The 12,174-nt window shown below is 33.8% G+C and overlaps 1 protein-coding gene and 1 pseudogene across 1 annotated transcript; one reads left to right on the top strand and one right to left on the bottom strand.

Annotated features, from left to right (window-relative positions):
* Positions 1-2,835: 2,835 nt before the first annotated feature.
* LOC131640473 (uncharacterized) lies at positions 2,836-4,188 on the bottom strand (annotated as a pseudogene).
* A 1,459-nt stretch (positions 4,189-5,647) lies between these two features.
* Positions 5,648-7,195, top strand: LOC131640466 (peroxidase P7-like). The gene is made up of 4 exons (XM_058910857.1): positions 5,648-5,928; positions 6,037-6,228; positions 6,354-6,519; positions 6,643-7,195. The coding sequence occupies exons 1-4, from the start codon at positions 5,710-5,712 to the stop codon at positions 7,032-7,034; spliced, it is 969 nt and encodes a 322-aa protein (XP_058766840.1). The 5' UTR covers positions 5,648-5,709; the 3' UTR covers positions 7,035-7,195.
* Positions 7,196-12,174: the final 4,979 nt, after the last annotated feature.

Genomic DNA, 12,174 nt, shown 5'->3' with positions numbered 1-12,174 from the left:
GATTGCAATTATCATTATGAACACGAATATGCATCTGAATCATGCTAAATATGCAGGGATTATTAGGATCGAATGTGAAAAAGTAAGCACAAACCGCGAGTGATTGGGCACGATTCCGAGGGCTGCAACCTTGGAGAATGATGGAGAATCCTTCAGGGATGTCTCAGGAATGTTTCTGGAATCTCCAAATGCCTTGAATCGAGCTCCTTCTTAGAAACCAAATTTTGACTTTCTTTGAACTTTGAAGGAATTGAGCAGGGTTCTTTGCAGCCAAAATTTCGTCCCATTTAGGTCTGCAATCCTTCTACTTATATAATGGAATGTATTAGGGTTGTTATTTTGATTTGAATGCCCATGAATCTTTGATTTCAATCTTGAAAAATTTGATTGGAAAATTTTGTTAAAAGCTTCCAAATTTGGCTCATTTGATCCAATCTCTTTCCAATTATTTTTTGCACGAAAATTGATTGGATATTTTGTTTAAATGGTGATTGAATATGATTGGAAAATATAACTAAATCAAATTTCTCAAATTTCTTTGATTTACTTGATTTAAATTATATTTTAATGAATATAAATTCAATAAAAAATCAAATAATGATCAAAATTTCGTGGCAAATGGATTTGGATCTTCTATATGGCTTGGGGAGCAAGATTGGATCTCAAAACCTTAGGCCCATTTGCAAAAATATTCAAGTTCCTTCACATTTTTCCCTCCAAAATAGTCCAACTTTGACAAGGCCTATCTCCCTCGATTTTTGAGGTATGGAAGTGTTCTAGGACTTTTTAGAAACCTTGGAGAGTCCTCTAACCAATGTCTTTAGTCCTATATCAAAATCATTTTCCATGCTTATTTTATGTCCTTTTGAAAGAAGTATCTTTTTGTTGACTTTTGAAAAGGACCTATAATGTATGAAGTCATATCTCTCAAACCATTGACCTATGAGCTCTGATTCTTGGACCATTGGATGGAGGAGTGAATTCCCTTTAAAATGAGCTTTGGTGGGAATTTTTCTGATAAAGTATGAATATTTGGTGAATTTTCAAAGTTTGGTTGACTTTTTCAGTTCATGCCCAAAATAGTAACTCTTGACTTTTGACTTTTCTGATCTTTCCTTGCATCATCATGATCAATTCTTGATCAAATGGTGAATGATACTTCAATATGAGGATCTTGACAAAAAATCAGGAGTTTTGACTTTGCTTTGACCACAGTTGACTTTTTAGGTTAAATAGTCGACTGTTGACTTTCTGAGCTTTTGAATGACCAATGCTTTGAGATAGGCCTTGATACTTGTCATGGAGGTAATGTGGGATATGTTGAGACATATGAGATGCCTTGGAACCATTGATTCAGTGATTTCCTCTTGAATTAATCAAACCCTAGTTCAGAGCCTTTGTGCAGAAGAATTTGTCTAGGAGCTTTGCATATGGATTTGAAACTTGAATAGGAGAAATAATGTGGGCAAATTTTGGGGTATGACAATATAATTTGATACGATTAAAATAAAATTATAAAAAAAAATACATAAAATTAAAATCTGAAAGATAAGCTAAGTCTAATGTTGATAGAATTAAAAAAAAATTAAAAAATAAATTATAAATGAAAATTGTCAAATAATATGGCAAAATAAATCATTTTTTTAAAAAACTTTTCTCACATTCTCATAATCTTCCTCACAAAAGACATTCTTTGAGAACCTTCAAACTCCCAAAAGAACTTTTCGTATTGCTGGTTATGAGAAAATTTAATCACCAAGTCAATTTCCTCTTCATCAGTTAATCCTAATTTCTTAACCTCGATCTTCGACCAAGTCAGCTTTTGAAGGATCTGGCTTTGAAGGATCTGGAAGTTTGGCTACAACTTTAGCAAAATCAGTAGTAACAACTTCCATTTTACTATTAAAACTCTCCAAAAATTTAGTGGCTAATTGATCACGTCGAGGTCGTTTAAGAGATGGTCCAGGAGTAACATTTCCATCAGAAGTTGGTGAATTATCATGTTGGTGCACTAACTCATCATTATCACCAACTTGATTCTCAGTTGTTTCATTTTCATCACCATCATCAGCCCTACGACCATTTGCACGATCTTTGACAAAAATACCTTGCAACCTCTCAAACTCTTTAAACTCTTTTATTGACATGGTTGCCAACTTTGGGATGTTTCTACAAGAAAAAATTCAAATGAATACAATTATTTATAACAAAACAACACAATAGGTAAATTATATGTTAGATACCTCCAAATATTGAGATAAGACTTGACTGCTGTCACAAATGACACATTTTTTGGTGTCATCCCATCTAAATCCACTGGTGTTCATCATGTCAACAACATCATTCAACTTTGTTGACCACCTTTTCATCTTGTTAACTATTTGTTTCACATTAATAGCTATACCAGGAATTTTATTTTTCATTCTCTTGCAAACTTCTTCATGAGTTCCAGTCTTGAATGTTCCATTCTCTCCTTTGTTTCCAGCCACTACCATCTCTTCTAATATAGCGAGTAAAGTTTCTTCTTCAAACGTACTCCAGTTACGTCGAACTCTAATGTTATTCATTGATTGCTCACTACTAATGCCACCTTCATTTTCCATTTCTAAATACAAAAAAAAAATCAAAAGAGGTTGTAATAACCATTATCATTCACAAGTGCAACAACAGAAAATAAATTTAATAAAGTAATCAAAAAAATATATTGACAATCACATTGCAATAAGTTCAACTTCATTCTAAACATAAAATAATATAAAAAAAATTAACAATCACATGGTAATAAGTTCACAATTCATCTATACAAAAAAGACATATCTGATAAACTAGTTATTTCTAATTCCTATGTCTATTCCTCCATTCTGTAAACATTTCTTGTGCATGCACATCCCTCCTTTGAGTCTATTGATTGCTAGGTTCAATTGTTTCCACTACATTGATTGTTTCTTCTCCTAAAGGTACCTCGTCTTCTGCAAATGGAGAAAATTCTTCTGGATCCATTGTCATGTTCACACGGATGAAGTTATGCAATAAACAACACGCAAGGATCATTCGACATTGTATTCTAATAGGATAAAATGAAGGGCTTCTCAATATAGCCCATTGTTTTTTCAAGAGGCCAAAACATCTCTCTATCACATTCCTTGCCCGAGCATGCCTATAATTAAATAACTCTTCACGGTCTTGAGGTGAACGACGACCGGGGCCCCACTCTTGCAAATGATATCGTTTACCTCTATATGGGGCAAGAAAGCCTTCACCGTTAGTGTATCCACCATCAATGAGATAATATGAACCTAAAATATTAACGACAACTCATTTTTTTGTAATCATGTTCCGACAAACTAAAAGGAGAAGAAATTATCATACCGATTGGAACCGTCAATCCATTTGGTCTATTTATTGCATCACGCAATACCCTAGAGTCTGAAGCTGATCCTTCCCATCCTGCTAGTATATATATAAATCTCATATCCCTGGTACAAACACCTAAGACATTTGTTGCAAGTCTGCCTTTTCTTGTACGATATCTAGGCCTGTCAGAAACACTCGGTGTAACTGCTATGTAAGTCCCATCCAAAGCCCCTAAGCATCCCTAAAAATTCAATAAATATTTTAAACATAATTAAGATGCTTGATTAGAAGATTATGCTAAGGTAACTAGGTGAAAATTTATTACCTTAAACCATTTCCATCTTTCATCAGAGCAATCTAGAGGTACAGGTTCTGACTTGGCAAGTAAATCATTTCGCAATTTCAAAACTGCGACCAACACTCTATGACAATACCTGCTAACGGTTTGCCCAGATCTAGACAATCTAACTTGAATACTTCTATTTTTTGTATGATGTGCGAGTATATTTAAAAGAACCGCAACTTGTTCTTCAACGCTTACTTGTCCGAGTTGCACTAATCCTCCCCGTATCCTTAAAACCTCACAAAGATGTGCAAATGTATTTCTACACATTCTTAACTCCCATATACAATGAGAATCACTTATACTAGTAATAGATTCCAAAACATCCCTACGTGACTCATACCTAGCTAAAACTCTTTCATCCAAAGATCTTCTCTCATAATTATCACTTAAAACAAAATTTAAGAAAAAAAACCAGCAACATGCATGACCAAAATTTGGATGTACATCCTCCAAACAAGAAGATAATGAAAATTTTGTTCATCGTCCATTTCAACTACATATAAAAAACAATTAATTGTACAATCTATAAAAATCGGTTTGAATGAGTCAAACTAAAAAAAAATCATACACAGTGCAATTTAATACATTTTAATATAAATATAAGTTTTATGCAACTTCTATGAAAGAAAAAGGGATATACACTCTCTAAAATATTTTTATACTGTCAATCCATTATAATTATATATTTAATTAAAAAATAATTTTAATTTAAAAAAACTAATATGATATGATAAATGTAAAGATTTTGATCGATTGTATGTGTCAAATTAGTTTACACTATCAGTGCAGCTATCAATTGCTTAACAAAATATAGTTAATCTGTCCTTGTAGTATTATTCGTTAATCTGAAGTCTTTTATTTGACAAATGTTAATCTGAAGTCAGTTACGTATGACTAATATTGTTTAATTGGTTCTTGTAATCATTAATCTATGCAGTCAAATTGTTGTTACTTATAAAGTTGTAATATAAAGAGATATTTAAAAACAACAAAAAAATTAACGAATATATTTCGATGAATTTTGGGTAAAACTATTCAAATCAAAATTAAGTCAAACCTTGTAAATATAATTTAGTAAATGATTTATAATTAATATGATATATTCCATTAATTACTTATTTATTGAACCATTTTTAAAATATTACTAATTTGATTTAAAAAATAATAAAAATATCCGGTTGCAAAGCAATACCTAGATTTCAAAAAAAAAATTGATTAAATTTATTTATTATTATTTTAATATTTGAGACGTAATTGATTATTTTCATTTTAAAGAATTAATTTTCAAAGGTGCATAAAACTTATTACTTTATTTTGTTAAGCAATTGATAGCTGCACTGATAGTGTAAACTAATTTTATACATATAATCGATCAAAATCTTTACCCTTGTCATATCATATTAGTTTTTTTAAATTAAAAAATTATTTTTTAATTAAATATATAATTGTAATGGATTGAAATTTGACAGTATAAAAATATTTTAGAGAGTGTACATCCCTTTTTCTCTCATAGAAGTTGCATAAAACTTATATTTATATTAAAATGTATTAAATTGCACTGTGTATGATTTTTTTTAGTTTGACTCATTCAAACCGATTTTTATAGATTTTACACTTTGACAACTTGAAAGAATAGTACCGAACTAACAACTGTGAACACTTTGACAAAGCAGAGTCGGAAACTTAGTAGTTAGCCTCGTAGAAAAAACGACTCAGCTTTCTTTTGCACTTTTGTATCTTTGAATAAATCGACACAAATCACACCTACAAACCCTGTTTTTCAAATCCATCATCATCCTAAATTAATTACTATCTTGAAGATTTCATCGCCAAATTAATTTCAACCATTCAGGCATAGATTAGATGACTATTCTACGTGTTACACAAAGTTGACATAGACAAACCTCAACACTGCCAATAACCACTATAAATATAGAACTAACTCTATAATTTGGTAAACCACACCCACCTTCTTAAAAGACAAACATAAACACTAGAGGATTTAGCTAATGGCTTCTTTTATTAGTTCTAGATTAACCATGATCAGTTTTGTAATATTTCTCCTCGCAATTTGGAGTGTCAATGCACAACTTTCTACGAGCTTTTACTCAAGCTCTTGTCCCAAACTCTCTTCCACAGTGCAATCCACAATGCGATCCGCCATATCAAAGGAGGCCCGAATCGGTGCTTCCATCCTCCGGTTGTTCTTCCACGATTGCTTTGTCAATGTAAATCTTCTTATATCTCACTATTGTAATATATATGCATATATGTATATATTAAGTTTGAACTAGTTTTATTGAATTTAAATGTCAAACTCTTACATGCAATTGCAGGGATGTGATGGATCCATTCTACTCGATGACACGTCAAACTTTACCGGGGAGAAGAATGCAAACCCGAATAGAAACTCTGCCCGTGGTTTCGAAGTCATTGATAATATAAAATCAGCCGTAGAGAATGTATGTCCCGGAGTTGTATCTTGTGCCGATATCCTTGCCATCGCTGCCGCGGACTCCGTTGCAATTGTAAGTGTAGTCATATATCAATCAACATACTAACCAATTAAAATCTAGCTAGTGTAATATTCATGCAAAGGTAAATTAGGTAAAAACTAATTATTATTGTTGTGTGTTTTTATTTTATATGTTAGCTTGGAGGCCTAACATGGAATGTTAAACTTGGAAGAAGAGACGCAAAGACAGCTAGTCAATCTGCTGCTAACACAGGAATCCCAGCACCAACTTCTAACCTGAATACACTCATCTCAATGTTTGCTGCAGTTGGTCTTTCTACCAAGGACTTAGTCACGTTAGCAGGTATAGTTACATTGATTTGGACGAAATACATGTAATTTTTTACTCATATTTAAAGTTAGTCAACATATATAAATTCTCAATTGTGAAGGAATACATAATTTTTGGTATTTATTAATTGAATAGGTGCTCATACAATTGGACAAGCAAGATGCACAAGCTTTAGGGCAAGAATCTACAATGAGACCAACATAGATACTTCTTTTGCTAGCACGAGACGATCGAATTGTCCAAATGCAGCAGGGTCAGGGGATAACAACTTGGCTCCTCTTGATCTTCAGACCCCTATTTCTTTTGATAACAACTACTTCAAGAATCTTGTTCAAAAGAAAGGTCTTCTCCATTCAGACCAACAGCTTTTCAACGGCGGGTCAACCGACTCTGTAGTGAGTGGCTATAGTACTAATCCAAGCTCTTTTTCATCTGATTTTGCTGCTGCTATGATCAAGATGGGAGATATTAGTCCTCTCACAGGATCAAACGGAGAGATCAGGATGAACTGTAGAAAAACCAACTAATAATTAGGTTTAAATTAATATTATGGGTCTGATATACACATACAAGATTAATATTTTGAGTGAGATAGTGTGTGTAGTGTATAATAAGTTGTTCAATATGTTTTTGTAGTTTCTTGTTTCAATGTACTTCTAAAGATTGTGTATTTTCTTTTGTTTTGTTATGTTTTTTGGTTTCTTTTATTTAAACTATTGTGAGAAGGAAGATCAGTTTGTTTGATGATCCACAAGTTCTTTTGTGTTTATATTTATAAAAAAAAGTTTAGTTTTTATATTTGTTTCTTAGTTATGATTGATTGTTGTTGTTCTTGATTAAAAAAATATAGTATTTTTTAAGCAAATTATATTGAAAGGAATACAAGCGGTGTTATAACTTATTACGTCAAAAAGAGAAGCGAGTCCGTTTGGCTCAACGGAAGAGAGGGGAAGGAAGTAATTTTAATAAAGGGTAGGGGAAGGGAGGTATTTTAATTAAAATTAAAGTATGTTTGGTTCAAAATAAGAGAGAAGGGGAGGGAGAATTTTTAATCAGAAATATGTTTGGTTCAGAGATGAGGGGAGGGGATTTTAAAACTAATTTACTTTTTTACTCTTAAAATAGTATAACACTCATGCTAAATCAAATAAAAGCAATGTGATATTCACAACAAAAAATGGTCAATTCATAAACAATATAGATAATCAAACACAAAATGTTTAATATTTCAAATACTTTAAAATATATTAAAGCGTAAATAAAATATTGATAAATTTCATACAATAATAATATGATCCATGATCAGATGAATCATTTTATCATTTTAAGAATCAAACAAAAAGAAACAAAATTAAATGCTTATGTGGAATTAATCTTATTAAAAAATGGAAAATGAAAAAAATTGGCTGTCACGTCAGCGATGTTTGCCACATCAACATTTTTGTAACGGAACTTTGACGTCAAGGACCAAAGCCAACAAGAAAGGGAGATACAGAGACTCAGACAAAAAAAAAAGATACAGGGATCAAATTCAAAAAATCACTAACTTACAAGGACCAAGAGACTATTTAAGCCAAAAAAAAATAACTAGCAGCTTTGTTGTCATCTTTAAGGGGGTTGCCTCTTGAATATCTAGCCTTCAGCCTACTTAGAGATCGGGGAGGAGGATTCCTCACCTTTGTGGAATTCCTCTGGTGGCTTTATTCCTATGTTTACCTTTCTAGCCTTCTATCCTTGAGTGTAGATCTTCTTCAATCTGAGACCTTATGCATAACATTTTCTGACAATCTCCTTATTTCCTTGGATAACCCCCACTCACCTATCGAGGAGCGGGTACTTCATGCATAAATATAGAGTAGACAAAATGACGCCCATCCAGTTAAAGGCTAGTTGCCCAATAGTCATATTATATGAAGATGGAGCATCGAAAACGAGATACCTAACCTTTATTTCCTTAGCTTGATCCTCTTATCCAAAGGTAATCCTCAAAGTGATATACCCTTTACTTGTACTTGTTCTCCTAAGAATCCAACCAATGATCCTCAAAAGGGATTTAGGTCTTCTGGGTCGAGACGGAGTCTTTCAAATGCCTCCCAATATAGTATGTATGTAAATCTCCCAGGGTTGACGAGGACTCTTTTAAACTCCCAGTCTTCATATTTGACGGTAATGACCATGGGATCGTCATTATGAGGATGGATTCCAGTTGCATCTTTCTTTAAGAAGGAAATCACGACCTCCTATACTTAGAGGTCACCTTCAATATTGACTTTAGGAAGTTTTTCTATGCTTAGGATTTGGTGACCGTACCATTTTATGGAAGAGCTAGCTTCCCTAACTCTGGAAAACTGTCTTGCTATAATGTTGAGCATGTGACGTGTGGATTTTCTTTCCTCGCCTTGGTGCAAATCTTTGGATTTATTGGACTTAAGTTTCCCATCATCATCTCGTCCACATGAGCTAGATTTGTCTATTGAACGGAAGGAGACACCCTTCACATATTTTTTGAGATTCTCCTTTTGTATCAGTTTTTTATTTCCTTCTTCAGCTAATAGCAGTCCTCTGTGTGATATGTTCCTTTACCTTATGGAACTTGCACCATCTTCCTAGATAGGAACCCATCACATCTTCCTTAGGAGCATGCATCATAAGGATGTTATGCAAGTGGAGTACCTCGTGCCAAATTTTTTCACGACGATTGTTTAAGGGCGTGAAGCTCTCTCTTGCCCTTCCTACCCTTTTGAACTCTGACTTGTCCTTCATGGGTGAAGTATAGTTGATGTTCCTCTAATTTTGCGAGATTTCGGCGTGGGGAATGTGCTCCTTAATTTTGGGTACCTTCTTTTTGGTGTTGTTTTCCTCCCCTTTTATGTAGCACTCAAATCTGGTGACCACTTTTACTAACGACAACACTGGCTTCTGGGCGATGGATTTGTTGAAGTGTCCCGCCATAAGTTCATTTTGGAACGCCCCCACAAACATTTCTTGATTTGGTGGGATGACCCTGATGGTGGCCTTGTTGAAGCAGGCAAGGTGGTCCCTCAAGGATTCTAACGCACTCTGGCGTATATTAAACAGACTGGTGGTGGACAACTTCCTGTGGCGGCTAACAATAAACTGGTGTATTAGGTTATTTACCAGTTCTTCATAAATGTTGATAGAGGCACAAGCTAAACCCGTATGCCATCCAAAGGTGGCTTCTTTGAAATCGCCACACAATAGCTTGAACTTTAGAGAGTCGATAGCTCATATTATGGCCATCTGTGTATTGATGGAGACACGTGTTCATAGGGATCGTTGCATCAATCAAACTTGGTCAGGGAAAGAGAATTGAAAACTTTAGGGACAGTCGCACCCAATATCTCATCTAAGAGTGGTTAGGGGTCTAACAATTCCATTTCCTCTGGGAGGTTGGGATCTTGTTAGCGATGTCTGGTGATGTGGATGTCTTCTTCAAACGCCTGCTTATGGAGACGTGATACATCTATAGTGGCACGCATCTCTGCCAAGGCGTCAGCATCACCGCTACCACTGGCACCTTCTGTCCCAAGGGTTGGAGCTCTCCTATTAACCATAATTGAAGGTGGATAATGTAGGATTGAAGGGTAGCAGTGGGAAGGGTAATGTTGATAAAAGAAGGTGTGGCTGAGGTTAATTTTACCAAAGCCCCATGGTGGACGCCACTGTAGTGGTCAAAAAGTACATATGTGCATCTTCCCCTACAGGGAGGCTCAAAGGCCTTAGTAGTTTTTTAACACGTTCTAATAATGAGGGCTTGCCCATGGTGGAGAGAAGCTCTGTACGGTGATGTTTTGAGGTGATTTAGGAGACATGTTCTTGTGAGGTGAGAGGCTCTATTGATGTCCGGTGATGCTTGGTAGCAAGCGTGTAATCACTGGTGATAGTGTATTTAAATTGCATTCAGTGTGGTTCTCTTTAGGGTGTAGAGAATGAGTATTACTTGAGGTCACTCTTCTCTCCTTGAGGGGATATGTATATAGAGGTCTCTATGACCTAAGTTTTGCATCTATTTAGTGGCTTCAACCGCTTCCATCTTCTTTGAAGAAGTTTTAGACCGGTTATATTTCAAGAGTTAGTGGAGACTCCTTCTTTCCTGACTCACATGTCAGGGTTTTCTCTGAGTGGATCTATGCATTATCTCCTAGGCGACGTGCCTCTTGGGCGAAGGTGCCCTTGTTTAGGGCATCCGCAAATATAATACACTATCTAAATGATTTTATCAATAGCAGTATTATCAAATGCTAAGTTAGTAAAATTCCTTCAACAATTTAAGGAGGCAAAATAGATAAGCCATGAGGAATATTCTAATTTATGTCTTGGATAATTGGATTAATCTTAGCAATTTGCATAAATTTAATATCCAATACCAATACAAGGTCTAAATCATTAATTTTCACTACTATAAAAAGCGCTTCTAACATCAGACGCGAAATGCATTTTACCTCGGCAAAAGAATCGAGGTAATGAAGGGCGTTTTGAAAAGTAATGACTTAACACTTCAGTTTTTAAAACACTGAGGTAAAGGTTTAGTATCGCATGAGTTCGAACCCTAGTTTATGCACTTTTATTATTTACAAAAAGGGCTTTTTTTATCTCGGTTTATCATAAAAACCGAGAGGTCATTAGTTTTTTTTTTAATGAATCTCGTTACAGTGTTTACCATAATATTACATTTTTTTAATAAAACTCAGTATAATGTTTACAAAGAATATTACATTAATTGTCCATGAAGATCATATGTTGGATCTTCAATTCCTTGACATTCTGGACAAGATGAAATACTGGAAAACTCTTTCATGTAAGAATCCTGCATGTATTTGTTTCTGGTGAAAAAAAGGGTAAGATAATTAAAATTTATAGTAAACAATATTTTTAGTACAAATAAAAATTTAATAGAACAAACCTTGGACCCAGATGATTTTTTGCTCTTGCAATCCATCGAAGAGAACTTTTCCAAGTTTCCTTAGGTTTCATATGTTTCATTTAGATTTTCAATATCGTAAGAGAATTTATATAATGGACGTACCTTAGGTTTCACGCAGATCACTAATGGTGGATTCTTGAGCGTTGATAACTTTTAAATGGACGCCAAAGATTTATTTAAGGTCGTTGATTGAAAATGATGAAAAAAACACTTAACTATGATCTCGATTTTTAAAACAATCGAGGGTAGTAAAATAATTTAATTTTTTACAAAAATGATTACATTGTTTACCTATAATATTAAAAATACTTTGTATATGAAACAAATCTTCGCATAATATCAGATTGTTTACCCAGAATATTAAAATTACAGCATAAGGAGGTCCCATACAATATTTGCTGTATATAATATATTTTTAATATTCTAGGTAAACAATGTAACCATTTTTGTAAAAAATTAATTTATTTTACTGTAACCCCTCGGTTTTAAAAACAAAATCGAGGGGTAAGAGTAATTTTTTTAAACATGGTTACATCATTTACCCATAATATCAAATATTTATTGTATGCAATAAATCTTCGCAAAATATCAAGATTGTTTACCCAGAATATAAAAAATACAGCATTTCCAAGTCCCATACAAGATGCTAGAGATCTGCACTTGAATATCATACATGCCTTCACTAAGATTGATTGTTGATGATATCATTATCACTGGTTTCA

The sequence above is a fragment of the Vicia villosa genome, unplaced genomic scaffold (genome assembly GCF_029867415.1).
Source record: "Vicia villosa cultivar HV-30 ecotype Madison, WI unplaced genomic scaffold, Vvil1.0 ctg.003157F_1_1, whole genome shotgun sequence".
In the NCBI taxonomy this organism is placed as follows: Eukaryota; Viridiplantae; Streptophyta; class Magnoliopsida; order Fabales; family Fabaceae; genus Vicia; species Vicia villosa.
The sequence above is the reverse complement of the archived record's forward strand: the minus strand, read 5'-3'. Positions and strand labels throughout refer to the sequence as shown.